Consider the following 17,215-nt stretch of genomic DNA (forward strand, 5'->3'; position numbering starts at 1 on the left):
GGCCTCGAAGCGTTGCTGTGAAGAATATACACATTTCTCTCTCTCTCTCTCTCTCACGCGCGCGCGCGCACACACACACACACACAGTGCATTTAGAGCAGTGCCTGGCACACTAGAAACTCAATAAATGAGTAAGCTCATTAAGCTTTCCCCTGGATCCCTGTCACCCCAGCTTCTCCGGATCCCAGATCCCAGTGTGTCCTCCCTGTCTGAAGACGAGTGCCCTTCCAGGCACCGGCTGGCGGTGTGGCCTCCCTCTAGCCGGGAAGCACGCAGTGGTGCGAGGGACGGCTCCGAGCAGCCCCGGGTGGCTGTTCCAGAACTTCAGGAGACAGGTCCGCTCAGCCTCTTGATAAAACCGTCGGAACCCAGAACGGGGGTTTTCTGCTCTGGGGTCAGCCCCAGGGGAGGGCCGGCTTGAGGGGCGAGTGGCCACCCTCCTGCCCTAGGAATGCGGCTACCGCGTGAGAGGCAGCGGAGCGTGGTCTGGGGAGCGTGGGATCTGGTGTCACACAGCTGGGATCAAATCGCCAGCTTGTCGCTTCCTATTTACGTGACCTCTGAACGGTCTCTCGGTTCTCTGCACCCTAGCGTCTTAGTTGGGGATCTTCGTTCCGGACCATTCCCAGGACGCAGCAGCTCGTTGGCCGCGGAACCTGTCATGGGACCCACAGTGCGGTGGGAAATGGACCCGGTGAGGGCAGAGGTACCGGCTTGGTGTTGAGGGGCCCAGGGAGGGAGAAGCAAACTCCAAGTGGGAGTACCCAGGTGGCTTCACGGAGGAGGCGGCCTGTGAACCGACTCCCCCAAATAAGGAGGCACTTGACGGGAAGAGATGGGGGGTGTTAGAAGCTGCATGATGTCCCCCTCAGATTCATTATTGAAGCCTTAACCCCCAGACCTCAGAATGTGACCGTATTTGGAGACAGGACCTTTAAATTTTTTTTTTTTCAACGTTTATTTATTTTTGGGACAGAGAGAGACAGAGCATGAACGGGGGAGGGGCAGAGAGAGAGGGAGACACAGAATCGGAAACAGGCTCCAGGCTCCGAGCCATCAGCCCAGAGCCTGACGCGGGGCTCGAACTCACGGACCGCGAGATCGTGACCTGGCTGAAGTCGGACGCTTAACCGACTGCGCCACCCAGGCGCCCCCTTTTTTTTTTCTAAATTTTTTTTTTCAACGTTTATTTATTTTTGGGACAGAGAGAGACAGAGCATGAACGGGGGAGGGGCAGAGAGAGAGGGAGACACAGAATTGGAAACAGGCTCCAGGCTCTGAGCCATCAGCCCAGAGCCCGACGCGAGGCTCGAACTCACGGACCGCGAGATCGCGACCTGGCTGAAGTCGGACGCTCAACCGACTGCGCCACCCAGGCGCCCCGGAGACAGGACCTTTAAAGAAGTAACTGAGGTAAAATGAGGCCAATGAGGGTCCTGACCCAGTAGGACTAGTGTCCTCTGTAAGAAGAGAAAGAGACACCAGAAATGCACGAGCACAGAGGAAAGGCCCGGTGAGGGCACAGTGAGAAAATGGCCATCTGCAAGCAAGCCATGGAGAGAGGCCTCAGGAGAAACCAAACCGGCCATTGCCTGGATCTTGGATGCCCAGCCTCCGGAACTGTGACAAAATTAACTTCTGTTCTGTAAGCCACTCAGTCTGGTATTTTGTTCTGGCGGCCTGAGCTGACTGAGTTAGTGGGGAACAGCACAGTGTACTTGGCCGTGAGGAGAAGGGTCCTCAGGGGCGGTCAACAGCTGTCCGGCTTGGGGCAGCGGGTCGGCGATGGGAGTTGGGGGGAGGCCAGGGTGAATGGGGGACAGGGCGGGGGGGGGGCGGGCGGACAGGCTGACTTTGGACAAGATATGGCCTAATTGTAGTCAGGGAGCTGGGAAAATCTGACTAAGCCCAGGGTGGAGAGAGGGGTGTTGTTAAAGGAGTCCCCGAAATCACGGGGTCAAGTATAACCCATTTGTGCACCGTCTAGCTCTGCTGAGTACAGATTAATTTGAGCAGGTCTTATAGGATATAGTTGGTAGAATTCTTTAATATTTATTTATTTTTGAGAGACAGAGAGAGGCAGCATGAGGGGGGGAGGGACAGAGAGACAGAGACACAGAATCCGAAGCAGGCTCCAGGCTCTGAGCTGTCAGCACAGAGCTGGACGCGGGGCTCGAACTCATGAGCTGTGAGATCGTGACCTGAGCCAAAGTCAGATGCTTCACCGACTGAGCCACCCAGGCGTCCCTTAGTTCGCAGAATTCTAAAGATGGAATGGTGAGCCTGGGTGGCTCAGTCGGTGAAGCATCCGACTTCGGCTCAGGCCACGATCTCACACTTCGTGGGTTCGAGCCCTGCATGGGGCTCTCTGCTGTCAGCGTGGAGCCCACTTCGGATCCTCTGTTTCCCTCTTTCTTTGCCCCTACCCCTCTCCCCACTCATGCATGCTCTCTCTGTGTGTCAAAAGTAAACATTAAATAATAAATATGGCCCCCCAAGATTCCTGTCCCCTGGGATTCATTACACACTAAGCACTGCTGTGAAGGATTTTGCATGTGTGATTAAAGTCCCAAGTCAGTTGATCTTAAGATCATGATAAAGAGATCATCTGGGTGGGCCTGACCTAATCAGGGAAGGCTCTTCTTCGCGGAAAGTTTTCTTCAGCTGACTGCAGGCAAGGGGACATTTGACACACCTTCCCCGACTTGCAAATGGAGGGACCATCTGAGAAGGAATGTGGTGCCTTAAAGAACTGAGAGAGCCTCCTGGCTGACAGCAAGGAAATGGGGACCTCAGTCCAGTAATTATGGGAGCCGAATTCTGTCACCGTCTTGAATGAACTTGGAAGAGGAGTTTTCTTCAGTGTCCAGGCGAGTCTCAGCCTCGTTCCAGCCTTGCGATTCCCCGAGCAGAGAGCTCAACTCTGCCGTGCCGGACTTCTGTATTGGCTACAGAACTGTGAGCTAATAAAGGGTGTCACTTATCCTACAAAGTTTGCGATATTTGGCCTCACAGGAATAGAAAAGTAATCGAGGGCAAACTGGAGTACTTGAGGGAGGGCGGGAGGCCACGCCTGCCTACTTGGAAGAGGCACCGGGTCCGCCCAGAGGCTGGCTTAAGCATTCTCCACCGTGTGGCTGGCTGGGGGGGGGTCCTAGGAAGCTGTGCTCAGTACGGCTCAGGTCAGCAGGGAGCCTCAGAGCATCTCAGCCTCCAGAAATCCCGGTTAGGGGAAGTGACAGCAGGAAGAGCCCAGTCTTTCATCACCCCCCAAATCACACGTGGGGAGCTAGAGGCTTGCGGGAGAGCCGGGGCTCCGCGGAGCAGTGAAGGAGTGGGTTCAGAAAGCCCACCTCTGGAACCCCAGCTCCACACTTGCCAGCTCTACGGCCTCGGACAGGTCGTATCAGCTCTCTGAGCCTCAGTTTTCCTGTCTGTACAGTGGGGATGGGCTGGTGAGGGAAGGGCTTCCGGGCAGAGGGAAGAGAGTGGGCACAGACACAGGTGTGGATGGGCGTGACATGTGCCGTGTGAGTTGAGGGCAGGGTGGATGGCGGAATGGAGAGTGGTCTTGGGGGGTGGGCGGGGGCCGAGGGGTGAGTGTCAGCCAAGGAGGTTGGGCCCCATTGCGAAGGGTCTATTTCAGGGACAATTTGGATCACAGCAGGCGGGTGATGAGAGCTGGTGCCAGCAGCCCAAGTTCCAAGTGACGGAGATTTTGCTGGTGGCAGAGAAGAGGGGACAAAGGGGCTGCGTCAGCGTGGTGCTCAGGAAGTAAAACAGACGAAACGTGAAAGAACTTAAAGGTGCCTGAGTGTGCTAAAAGGTGTGCTGTCTAGGCAAAGCGACAACCGTTCGGTGTGCTTGGCCGTGAGAAGAAGGGTCCTCAGGGGCGGTCAACAGCTGTCCCGTCTGGGGCAGCGGGGAGGCGATGGGAGTCAGGGGGGAGGCCAGGGTGAAAGGGAGACGGAGGGGACCGGCTGACTTCGGACAAGATGAGGGCAGAGCCGGTCTTCAGGGGCCAGGTAGTGGGATCCGGACCTCTGGGCTGATGACAGGAGACCTGGCAGCCATTTGTGTGCAGAGGGGATGCAGGAGTGCTCCCCCAGGGCTCTGCGAGGAGCAGCAGGTTCGGGGACAGACCTGGGAGACGCTGCAGAGTGAGGCAGCAGCCAGGGAGGCAGGGCAGAAACCAGGAGAGGAGTTGGTCTTGGAAGACGCTGAGGGAGAAACGCATTTCAAGGAAGGAAGAGAGCAACGGTGTTCGGTGCTCCCAGGAGTAAGGAAAGGAGCCGGAAGGGGCTGCCGGATTCGCCAAGGATGCCCTTGAGGACGTTGGCCGGAAGCCGCCGCGAGCCAAGCCACGTGGAAGCACCCGGAGAAATGCTTCTGGTCCATAAGTCCTCTGGTCCTCACAATTCTCGCTGGTCAAGTAGGAGCCAATATAGGAGTCAGGGTTGTCGTTAAATCGGGGTCAGGAAAACACCTCTGGCAAGAGAGGCGCAGAGTTGCAAAGGCAGGTGGACAACCGGAGCTTTGGAAATGGCCGGCAATGCCTCCAGTGCCCAGAAGGTGGCAGCACCTCACCAAGTGACACATCGTCTCTCTCGGAAGACTGCATTTTATCATCTCATTGATTTATTCTGCAAGAATGCTTTGCCCTGCTGCTAGGTGCTGAGCTCTTGGCCAAGCACTGGAGATTTTATCTCTCTCTCCCCTCATGGAGCCTACATGAGGCAGATAAAACACACAAGTGATTTATCATCATAACTATCAATTCACCCTCTGACTTCAAAGCCTTATCTCAACCCTCAAAAAACTTCAAAGCTTTATCTTCTCCAAGTTACAGGGCAACCTTTCTAGAGTGTGACATATATCCCTTCCTCCTTGAACAGAAGGTACCAAAAGTCCCTTGACTCTCCCTCGAGTGCCTACTTCTGGTGCCCTCACCCCCAGTCACAGGGCGGCAAGAGAGGGGTCTGCCCCCCGTGCTCAGACCACCGCAAGGCTTCCCTCTTCGCCTGGGATGAGACGGAAGCCGGCCAGGCCTCCCAAGGCTCTGAGTGAAGCAGCCCCACCGGCGTCCCCAGCCCCGCCCCACAGCGCTCTCTCCCTCCTTCCCTTGCCTGCCCTCAGGACGCACAAAGCTCTCTCCCACTCAGGCTGGTAGGGCCTGCTGGTTCTGCCTGCTGAGCTGCTGAGCACACCTCAGCCTCCTCCACTCCCTCGCCTCCCTTAACATTTGCCTCAGGAGCAATATAAACGGACCCTGGCCTCACCTTTCTTCACCTCCTGTCCCTGTTCTGTCCTGCACCGCGAGGGGACTGTGGCTGTGTGAGGACACCCCAGACTGCAGGCCCACATGGCCTCCATAAACTCCCCTCTCCACGGCCACTCCCCAGGCCTCGCCATGTGGGCCCCGGCAGAAAAGTCTGGTCTCAGGCGGATGGACCTAGAAAAGAGGCTGGGATGATTGAGAATAGCGGGGTCCCGGGTACCTTGAGATGGAAAAAAAAAAAAAAGACCTCTTCGAATGAAAGACCCAAGGGGGCTGCCAGGAGCCCAGTGGGAACCCCAAAGAGAGAATATTTGTGGGGTAAACTTCTAGGTCCAGTGGCTAAAGGGGAATTATCCAGAGCAAGCTGAGAAGTACATCCACGTGTCAGTAACTGCAGGAGGTATGGAGTTTCGGGGAGTCCCCAAAGAACCTTCAAAACACCCCGTGATAGAAAGAGCCGGCCTTGAACATCTGCCAAGCTCAGGAATCAATGCTTTAGGAAAGTACCAGAACAGCAATCTCTCTCCTGCCCTTTTTCCTTGAAATTGGCCTCTGGAGGGGTCAGAACACCAAGGGCAAACTGGGCAGATGTGGGGGGCGGCAGGGAGGTGAGCAAGGCGGCACTGTGGAAGGCTGTCCCGATTCCGCTTAGAAACTCAGGTGGGGAAGTCAGGGAGGGATCGGTAGTGAGTTATTTCTCTTTCTTCTCCGGACTCAGCCTCTTTACCCTTTACCCAACCACTGTCACTCCAGGCTCACGGTGCGGGAAGGAGACGGAGGGAGAAGAAAAGCGTTGGCGGGGGCGCCTGGGTGGCGCAGTCGGTTAAGCGTCCGACTTCAGCCAGGTCACGATCTCGCGGTCTGTGAGTTCGAGCCCCGCGTCAGGCTCTGGGCTGATGGCTCGGAGCCTGGAGCCTGTTTCCGATTCTGTGTCTCCCTCTCTCTGCCCCTCCCCCGTTCATGCTCTGCCTCTCTCTCTCTGTCCCAAAAATAAATAAATGTTGAAAAAAAAAAAAAAAAAGAAAAGCGTTGGCGGATGCCCAAATGCTGGCCCTTCCTCTTGCGGACTGCCCTGTGGGTGCACTGGAGACACCACCCATGGGTGGGTCATTCCCTCACCAGGGCGACGTGACCTCAAGACAAGTGCTTACCCCTTCTTCGTGTCTGTACGCACGTCCTCCTGAGTGGGCTTGCACGCAGCCCAGGGACCGGGCTCTCCTGGCCGCCCTCTTTGAGGGCCCCCTATCGGACCCAGGGTAGGAGGAGGGACAAGTCTTGCTTCAAGAAACCCTCTTTCCAGTGTAACTTCCAGTCCCAAGCTTCTGCCTGGTGGCACGTGTTGGGCTAAAGGTGAAAAGCCAATTTGGTCGCCAACTTTCTGTAAGTCTCGGACTTCATTCCAGACTGGGGGTGGGAGAGGGAGGGGGCTCTTGGCGGCGTTTTTCTTACCTATGGAGCTCTGACTAAAATCTCTGAGCTAGGAAATGCCCTTTGAAAAAGTCTTGTTACATGAACGGTTTTGCATCTGGAGGCATTCAAAATGCACCTCCATGGCATCAAGATGATTTAAAAAACTTTTTTTTTAACATTTATTTATTTTGGAGAGACAGAGAGACAGAGTACATATGGGGGAGGGGCAGAGAGAGGGGGAGACACGGAATCCGAAGCAGGCTCCAGGCTCTGAGCTGTCAGCACAGAGCCCGATGCGGGGCTCGAACTCACGAACCGCGAGACCATGACCTGAGCCAAAGTCAGACGTTGAACCTTCTGAGCCATCCAGACGCCCCCATGTCTTCTCTCCTCTTAATCTGCTTGTTGTTAGTTAATGCACAGGCCCCAGCACTGACCCTCGGCCAGCAGAAGAAAATTGTTTTTGTCCCGATACACTCTACTCTTGACAGCAAATGTAGGGATGGGCGTCTAAGATTTTCTGTCCGGTGCTGGGTTGTATCTTCTGCTCTGCCGAAGTTCCTGCACAGCAGAGTTCACTCATTCTCTCCCGCTCATGCGTGGTAACTGGCTTAGAAGAAGAGACGAAGGAAAAGAGAGCATATGAGAGATTATTCTGGTAAATTTAGTACTTATTTATAGAAACCATGGTACCTCCCTCCACTTTAGCCACAGCCAAGGAAGGGCTCTCGGGCTGCCCGGGAGCAGCTGCGTAAAAGGAATGCGCTCTTGGTTCCAAAGCGATCACGGCCAGGAGAGTGGATGCATGAAGTTTGTTTTTGTTCAGTCTGGTCTAATTGCACTTGTGTGGAATGTAGAATGTCACCAGGTGGCTGATTACAAAGTGACTGGACCAAAAAAAAAAAAAAAAAAAAAGCAATAGCTTCTATATTAGTCAGGCATGACAAAATGCCATGGGCTGGATGGATAGCTTAGAGAACAGGACTTTTTTTTTTTTTTTCCTCACAGTTCTGGAGGCTGAGACGTCCAAAATCAAGGTACCTGCAGATTTGATTCTTTGGTGAGGACCTCCTACTAGCTTGCTGGGTCCCCACATGGCAGTGGAGGGGGGGGGGGGTGTAAGGAGAGTCCTAATCTCTCTTCCTCTTCTTAAAAGGGCACTAATCCTGTCAACGGGGGCCCCACTCTCATGACCTCATCCAACCCTAATTACTCTCCAAACACCATCGGGCTGGGAGGGTGGGGCTTTCGCATAGGAATTTGGGGCGGGGACCCAGATAGTCAGTCCCTGAAGTTTCTCTGTAAACAAAGAGCAGCCGGTTAAGAACTTCGTGAGAAATACAGCACAAAAGGTTTGTGTTACAATGTGTCACTGTTGTGTTTTCTTTGCGCCGTTCTTTGTTAGATCTTTGCCCGCTGACCTCGAGCCTACCTCCCCATTCCCCTCCTGCCGGAAACTTAACCGGCCCTCCCTGGGAATTGCCTGTTGAGTTCTGAGAGAGGGATCAGATGTGGAGGGGGGAATGTATCTCACAGACAATTATGCACCACCAACAACACGCCTTTCTGGGCCACTAGATTCTAGCCCTGTTCATTGTGTTGGAGTGACCTTGAAACCCTTCCTAACAGGTGAGTTACTGATACATAACTGCTGCCCTGGCCGGTAGTGATCTTAATCGACTTCCTCCCCGCCTTTCGTTCCTTTTGTAATTCATGTCGGAGTTCCTTCACTCCGGGTAAATTTGTGCCGTTTGGAGTTTTCCTTTGAATCAGTCATACCGTCTGCTTGATTCCGTCAGTTGATACGAATAAAATACATCCTTCAACACGTGTTCATTTGTTACAGCTGCATGAGTCATGAGACCTTACCGTGTCCTGAAAATTATCTTTTTATAAAAATGCTTATTTATTTTTGAGAGAGCACGAGCATGAGTGGGGGCCGGGGACAGAGGATCTAAAGTGGGCTCGGACAAAGCCCGATGTGGGGCTCGAACTCACAAACTGTGAGACCATGACCCGAACTGAAGTTGGACACTTAACCGACTGAGCCACCCAGGCGCCCTCCCCCGCAAAATTATCTTTGAACGCAAGGAAGCCTTCGGGAGAAGTGGCAAGATTCCACTTCCAGAGAAGGTCTGGCTGAATCTCTCAGCTCCTTGTCTTCTCCATCTCTGGTTATAGCCACTCATCCTTCCAGTTGCTCAGACTCCAAAACCTTGAGATCATTCTTGACCCTTTCTTTGCTTGTACCCCCTCGTCCAACCTTGTGGTGGGCTGAAAAATGGTCCACCTCCTAATCTCTGGAACCTGTGAATGTCTTACCTTATGTGGCAAGGGGAACATTGTAGATGTGAGTATATTAAGGATTCTGAAATGGGGAGATTATCCTGGATTATTTATTTATTTAAAAGCTTACTTTTGAGAGAGAGAGAGTATATGCAAGCAGGGGAGAAGAAGAGAGAGAGGGAGACAAAGGATCCTGAGCGGGCTCCGTGCTCACAGCAGAGAGTCCGATGCAGGACTTGAACTCATGAACCGCAAGACCATTACCTGAACCCAAGTCAGACGCTTAACCGACTGAGCCACCCAGGCGTCCCTATCCTGGATTACTTCAATGGGCCCAATCTAATCACAAGAAAGGCAAGAGGCTGCAAGTCAGAAAAAGGAGGTGTGGGCACAGAAGCAGAAGCCGGACTGATGGGCTCTGAAGACAGGAAGGGTGGGGCCATAAGCCAAAGAACACGCAGTGACCTTGAGAAGCAGACAAGGCAAGGGAATGGATTCTCCCCTCCGGAGCCTGTGGAAGGAACCAGCCCCAACGGTACCTTGATTCTAGCCCCAAAGACTCTCTTCAGACTTCTGAGCTTCAGAACTGGAGAAGAGTAAATTTGTGTTGTTCTAAGCCAGCAATAGGAAACTATTCCAGAGCCTTTTCTGCCCTCTGGATGCGGGAGATGAGAGTCCAAGGTCTGCCAAGGAGACCTTCTGGCTTTCACCCTTGGTATGCTTTAGAGGCTCCCGCCAGGATCAATTTCCATCGCATTACAGTTGCTACAGTTACTACTCCGAACCTCTAAAGGCCTGACACTCCACACCCATCAGGAGATCCCCTCCCTCCATCCACCATCCACCAGCTCAGCCCCCGGGACCGTTCAGACAATTGCACTGCCACAGCTCCTCAGGGGCCATCTGTACCTACAACCAGCAAGGTAATCAGCGCCAAAGTCCCATTTCAGGTTTGCTTTCTCAGGCTGCCCCCAGCAGGTCAGGTTCCCCCCACCCCCACCCCCCGGGGACTCAGACTCTGAGATGCAGATTTGCATACCGGAAGCCTTCTGGAGAGCTCCCCGAGCCCAAGAGGTGTGGGGAAAGGATGGGAAGAGAAAGACTCCTTGGGGGGGTGGGGGGGGGGGGAGACCGTGGAATTGCAATGCACAAGGCTCACAGCTGTCAATCCTGCAGAGGTTTGAAGCTGGGGTAGCCCTTCCGTGTTGTCTGCGCAGGGGCCCAGCTTTTCACGTTCTTTCATCGGTGGTGTTGCATGTACGTTGGCTCCAGGAAGGGGGGTGCAGCCTTGGGCAAGGTAGTTTTTCCCAGCCCCAGGCAATCCTTGGAAAGAGAGAGCCCAGCTCAGGTCAACCTTCTCAGCAGCTGGGTGAATGAGTTCTGGCAGGGGTGAAGGGGGCAGGTCCGGATGCCGTCTATCCCAGTGACCTTTTACTGTTATTATTTTAAGTGTATTTATTGATTTTGAGAGAGAGAGAGAGAGAGAGGGAGAGAGATAGCATGTGTGCAAGTGAGGGAGGGGCAGAGAGAGAGGGAAAGAGAGTATCCTGAGAAGGCTACACAAAGTTAGCACAGAGCCTGATGTGGGGCTCGAACCTGAGATCCGTGAGACAATGACCTGAGCCGAAGTCGGACACTTAACTGACTGAGCCCCCAGGTGCCCCTCAGTGACCTTTTATGGCCAGCTATCAGATTTTATCACTATCCTGCTTAAAACCCTCCAGTGACATACAATGAAATTCATGTGCAGTAGGCCCTACATTCTCTGGCCACTAATTACCTTCCTCATGAGCTTACCAGGCTCCCTTTGGCTCACGAGGCTCTGTCATATGAGCCTCCTTTCTATTCATTTGCTCAATATTTACTGAACATTTACTCTGGACTAAACAGTGCTCTAGGTCAGGGGTTCACAAACTGTGCCCTTAGGCCAGATTGTGACAGTTTGTTTTTATAAATAAAGTTTTATTGGAACGCAGCCATACCTATTTGTTTCAGTATTGTCTATGGCTGCTTTCATGCTACAACAGCAGGGGTGAACAGAGACCATCTGGCCCACGAAGCCTAAAATACTATTTGATCGTTTACAGAAAAAGTTTGCTCACATCTCTTCTTCGAGTTCAGTGCTGACATACATTGCAAGCCTCAAATTTGAGCCACATATGTAATGTTAAATTTTCTAGTAGCCACATTAAATGAGTTTATAAAAAAGGAACAGGCAAAATAAATTTCAATGATACATTTAAAAAAATTTTTTTAAACGTTTATTTATTTATTTATTTATTTATTTTAAAGTTTTTATTGTACTCATGTCATTAGCCATTTACTCACTTCATTAGCCATCCACTTATGCTGAGTATGATGACAAGAAAAAACGAAAACAAAAGGCAGCCCATAGTTCTTTCAGTCCTTCCTTACTCATTAGTAAGCTGAAAGAATAAGAATGTGTACATACGAAGAAGTGAATGATTGAGATAGGTTTTTTTGTTTTGTTTTGTTTTGGCAGTGTTTCCAGTGTTCTAGTAAGGACAAAATACATATACGTACAATATGTGCACATAAACTATGAAATGCAAATTATCTAATTTTGATGATTCTACACGAGTTCACTGCCCTTCTAGTTGTAGTTTAAAACTGGAGTTGCATAATACAAAGATGAATAAAGTTAATGCTAATAATTTAGAATTTAAATTTTTCGTTACTTAGAACAGTATTAAGTAGAAAATAAAAATCCACCATAACAAGATGTGAGAGACCATGGAAGAAAGGGAGAACATTTCAGTGCCTTTAATGGTACTATTTTCCTAATTTCTGGACATCTTCTGTGCTGGGTCCTACACATCAGCTAGCTGCCCGAGTCTTCATGCTCTCCTTTCCTCACCAGAACCCCCATCCTCTGCTATATCCTAAGAGGGCTCCTGCTGATGTGAAGGGCTCTGCTGCCCTCTTGGGTCTTCTGCTGCCTCACCTGTGGAAAGCAGAATGGGGCCAGGCCTGACTTCAAAGTATCTCAGGGGACTCAACAAGCACTAGAGGAAGGGTGCTTGCCACAGGAGAGGATGACAGGACTTCTCAATCCCCTTCTGACCCTGACTTGTTTTGGAGTAGCAGCCACAGGCTGGAATCACTTATCTGGTGCTATTGGTTCTCCCTTTGGTTTGATCGGTTTTGGAAGAAAAATATTTCTTTTTTTTTTTTTAATTTTTTTAACATTTTTTATTTATTTTTGAGACAGGGAGAGACAGAGCATGAACAGGGGAGGGTCAGAGAGAGGGAGACACAGAATCTGAAACAGGCTCCAGGCTCTGAGCTGTCAGCACAGAGCCCGACGCGGGGCTCGAACTCACGGACCGCGAGATCATGACCTGAGCCGGTCGGCCGCTCAACCGACTGAGCCACCCAGGCGCCCCTGGAAGAAAAATATTTCTAAAAGACTAAGACTTCAGCTCTCATCCTCGACAGCTTGGTCCCTCTTTGTCCCTTTCTGCCACTCCATGAATTGTTGGAAGCAGTTAGAAGGCAGAGCAGGTGGAAAGCTCTTGTCAACGGTGGTTTTACCAAAATTCTTTATGAAGAGTCCTGTAGACAATACTTGGGAGTTTTTGTTTTTAAACGGTTCAAGTACAGCAGATCACTTCCTCTTAAAAAAAAATTATAGCAATCTGAAAAGGGAGCAGAGAATTACTTATGAAAAATAAAAAGAACATGTACGATTGTATCCTCAAGAATTTTCATGGACCATTATGACCCATCAAATTAAGGTATCCACATTTTCTAACAAAAATGAATCAAGAAAGGGCAGCATGAAAATATTCTAACGCAGTGCTGCCCAACAGAACTTTCTGTGATGATGGAAATGTTCCATTATCTCTGTGTTGTCTAATACAGAATCTACTAGTCATATGAATACTCACAACATGGCTAATGCAATTGAGGAACTGAATTTTTCATATAAACAGCCACATGTGGCTAGCGGTTACTAACTGAAGAATACAGTTCTAATGTCTCATGGGTCAAAACCAGCGATTTCCTCAGGGGCCTTCTCTAATCACGGCTGAGGGATGCAGAGGAGTGGGGGTGGGGAGAGGGGAAAGCCCTGAACAGATTATTTAGCTACTTAGTAAGTTCTGAAGCTCTCCACAGCTTTTGGAGGCTGGGGGTGAGGAAAGGACTCTGGGGGAGACCTGAGAATGCCCTTGAACTCCTGGCTAACGCCAACAGGAGTAAAAGGACTAGGATTTGGCTCACTTAGACGGCAAAGAGGCCTGTGGTGCCACACACAGAATCGGAGGCTTGGGCCATCTGTGCATGGAAATCATCGCTGTGGGGCTGGCAGGGATGTGGAGGTGCTCATTTGCGGACAGGGTTTCCAGGACTGAAAGAGGATTTAGAGGTGGAAGGAGGACCTGAGGGCCCTTTCTGGCCACCTGCAGGCTGGACAGGCCCTTTCTCTTTGGGGCTTAAGGTCTTGTCCTTGCTCTTGAACACTCTGCTGGGATCCAGCTTGTTCACGAAGGAGTTGGTCTCTTCTGCGAGTAGGTTTGTGTTGTAGGTGATGGGTTTATACGTGTTGAACCATTGCTTGGCCTGCGGGCTAATGCCGTAGCTGGTGAAGGCGTACTGCCACTGTGGCAGGCCCAGGTGTGTGATGAGCAGGCGATAGTAAGCGGTAAAGGTATCTGTGGGAAAATGCCAGTATAACGCTCTGTCCAGGAACCAAATCTCGGCGTCTTGCGCCAATGCTGGCTTCCCTCTTTTGTAGACAGGGCAGACTTTCCCATTCCCGTCGCAAGGATCCAGCTCAAACATCACACTTCGAGAATCAAAGTGAGGCTTCTCTGGCTGGTTCTCGCTGGCTCCAAGTGCGTCATCCTGAAGACTGGCTGAGTTGAGTCAGTTCTGAGATGCTGTTAATAACCATACTGCCCAGCGGAATGGTGTGCTCATCCAGCTTTACGCTCCACGTCATGTGGAAGCCGTTGGTCGTCAGGTGAAAATTCTTCACATCCTCAGGTAGCGTGCAGTTATTTTTTTGTTCCCATGCGGAAATCATATGACGTTCAGCAGGAGGCTTTTCTATGATAGTCACGTCTGTCACACCTGGGGAAGATTCTAGAATGCGGGTGATGCCCAGGGTCAGCTTCTCCAGGTGCGGCTTGCTGCAGCCTGGGGGCGGCGTCTCCTCCATGACTCGCGTCCCTGGCTCCGCGCGCTGCGGGGGCAGCAGCGGGGACGGGGACGCAGCGGGCGAGCGGGGTGGGCAGGACGGCTGGACGCCGCGCCAGAAGCTCGGAGGCACGGCACGCCGCCTGGACAGAGCGACTCCTCCGCCCGGGCCCTTCCGCCCCGCCGGGGCCGGTCGCGCAAGCGGGGGCCAACGTTTATTTATTTTTGAGACCGAGAGAGACAGAGCATGAGCAGGGGAGGGGCAGAGAGAGAGGGAGGCACAGAATCGGAAGCAGGCTCCAGGCTCTGAGCCATCAGCCCAGAGCCCGATGCGGGGCCTGAACCCACGGACGGTGAGATCATGACCTGAGCCGAAGTCGGACGCTTAACCAACTGAGTCACCCAGGCGCCCCGCAATGATACATTTTATACAACCCGATATGTCCCAAATACCATTTCAACATATAACCAATATGACAAATTATCAGTGAGGAATGTTACATTCTTTGTAATACGAAGACTTGAAAATCCAGTGTGTATTTCACGCTCATTGCACGGCTCACTGTGGGCGAGCCACTATTCTGGTGCTTCTGGTGTTGGATGGTGCAGATGACACAGGGGTGAATAAAGCAGAGAGAATTAGGCTCACATTCCTAATGGAGAGTAGAAACCATAAGCAACCAGATAAAATCAGCAGATGAACAGAACAGATAAAATAGAGTTTACGCCTGATGGTGTGGGTGTTGGGGCAGACGTTGTCACAGGGAAGGTCACACTGAAAAGTCACTCACTGGTCTCTGTAAGGTGCGTAGTGAAGGAGTAACCTCACCCAAAGAGAGGTCTGGCCTTTGCCTCAGCTCCTAGGAGGGATCTCCAGTCCCCCAGGATGTCCTGCCTGTAGAAATGTCTTTGTTTGCCTGGGAGCTTTGGACAAGGGACAATCTGACAATATGACTTATGGTGGTGGCTTTGGGCCATGCTGTCAGCTCCGACCTCCAGAGGAACTGGAGTCTACAGTATTAGCTGACATCTGGAAAGGGCTGGGGACGGAAGGCCAGCAACCTGTGTGGTGTGGGACCAAGCTCCAATAAGTACTCTGGACACCAAAGACTAGGGTGACTTCCCTGGTTGGCATTAGCCTATGCCTATTGTCACGGTCTGTGGCTGGTAGGAGAGAAGGCCATTGCCTGTGGCTCCACAGGAGAGGACAACCAGAAGCTTCATGCGTGGCCTCTGCCCCGTGCATCCCTTCTCTAGGCTGACTTTCCCTGTGTCCTTTCCCTGTAATAAACCATAACCATGACAACGTTCAGTGAATTCTTCTAGCAAATTATCAAACCTGAGGGGGGTTTTAGACAGACGTTTGGACTTTCGCAAGTGAAGTGGTCTCTTGCGGGTATTGATTCCTATCACAAGTAAACGTGCCTGAAACAGTCAGCAAGCACAAAGGCAGTACCTTAGGCCAGAGGCATCCAGCAGCTTCGGTGAGTTTAGAAATTTTAAGTGCAAGGATCCTACTAGTTCCCTTGATGAGGCCTGATGACTGAGGGTGACAGGGACGGTGATAATTCCAAGACGTTTGCAAAGCTGTGCTTAAGGCTCGTGTGATTTTTCTTGTGAATGGGCGTCTTGGTTACTGGAGATGGTGGAAGGTGTGAAAAATGGACGTGACCGGAACCATTTTAGAACAGAGCCAGAGGGACCATTACGGAGAGACCGCCTTTCCTGTCTGTTTAAACTGGGCCAAAATCTTTGGACAGGGCAGAGCGGCAACTCTTCTACAAGCAATTGTTTGAGAAGTCAACAGGGCAAGGGGCATCCCGATCATGAAACCTGGGTTTGGACTTTCTGAGCGCAGACTGGCTAACTAATGCAGGCTGAGAACGTTTTCATTTGTTAATACTAATTAATAGCCCATCGATGTGTTAGTACCAACTGACAATTTCATTTTCTCTCTATTTTATGTTATGTTATGTTATGTTATGTTATGTTATCTTATTTTATTTTTTTTAAGCTAAAATAATATCTTTAGTTTTTAATTGTTTTAATTGCTTATTGTCAACTTGGCTAACATACAGTGGATACAGTGTGCTCTTGGCTTGAGGAGTAGATTCCCGTGGTTCATCGCTTCCATACAACACCCAGTGCTCATCGCACAGGTGCCCTCCTCAATGCCCATCACCCACTTTCCCCTCTCCACCCCCACCCCCCAATCAACCCTCAGTTTGTTCTCTGTACTTAAGAATCTCTTACGGTTTGCCTCCCTCTCTGTTTGAAACTGCATTTTTCCTCTTCCCTTCCCCCATGGTCTTCTGTCAAGTTTCTCAAATTCCACATATGAGTGAAAACATACGATCTCTGTCTTTCTCTGACTGATTTATTTCCCTTAGCATAGTACCCTCCAGTTCCATCCAGGTTGTTGCAAATGGCAGGATTCCGTTCTTTCTCATTGCCAAGTAGTATTCCATTGTATATATAAGCCATATCTTCTTTATCCATTCGTCGGTTGATGGACATTTAGGCTCTTTCCATCATTTGGCTGTTGTTGAAAGTGCTGCTATAAACATAGGGGACATGTGCCCCTATGCCTCAGCACTCCTGTATCTCTTGGGTAAATTCCTAGCAGTGCTATTGCTAGGTCGTAGAGTAATTCTATTTTTAACTTTTTGAAGAACCTCCACACTGTTTTCCAGAGCGGCTGCACCAGTTTGCATTCCCACCAACAGTGCAAGAGGGTTCCCGTTTCTTCACATCCTCCAGCATCTGCTGTCATCTGAGTCGTTAATTTTAGCCATTCTGACCGGTGTGAGGTGGTATCTCATTGTGGTTTGGATTTGTATTTCCCTGATGATGAGCCATGTTGAGCATCTTTTCATGTGTCTGTTGGCCATCTGGATGTCTCTGGAAGTTTCTATCCATGTCTTCTGCCCATTTCTTCACTGGATTATTTGCTTTTCAGGTGTTGACTTTGGAAAGTTCTTTATAGATTTTGGATACTAACCCTTTATCTGAGATGTCGTTTGTGAGTATCTTTTCCCATTCCGTCGGTTGCCTTTTAGTTCTGCTGATTGTTTCCTT

The 17,215-nt window shown here is 50.9% G+C and overlaps 1 protein-coding gene across 1 annotated transcript; it reads right to left on the minus strand.

The window, feature by feature from the left end:
- Window positions 1–12,746: 12,746 nt before the first annotated feature.
- LOC115523944 (tubulin polyglutamylase complex subunit 2-like) lies at window positions 12,747–14,172 on the minus strand. The gene is given in 2 exon segments (XM_032594645.1): window positions 12,747–13,844; window positions 13,846–14,172. Coding segments are annotated over 2 exon segments (837 nt in total). The 5' UTR covers window positions 14,160–14,172; the 3' UTR covers window positions 12,747–13,321.
- Window positions 14,173–17,215: the final 3,043 nt, after the last annotated feature.

Source organism: Lynx canadensis, chromosome C2 (genome assembly GCF_007474595.2).
Source record: "Lynx canadensis isolate LIC74 chromosome C2, mLynCan4.pri.v2, whole genome shotgun sequence".
Lineage (NCBI taxonomy): Eukaryota > Metazoa > Chordata > Mammalia > Carnivora > Felidae > Lynx > Lynx canadensis.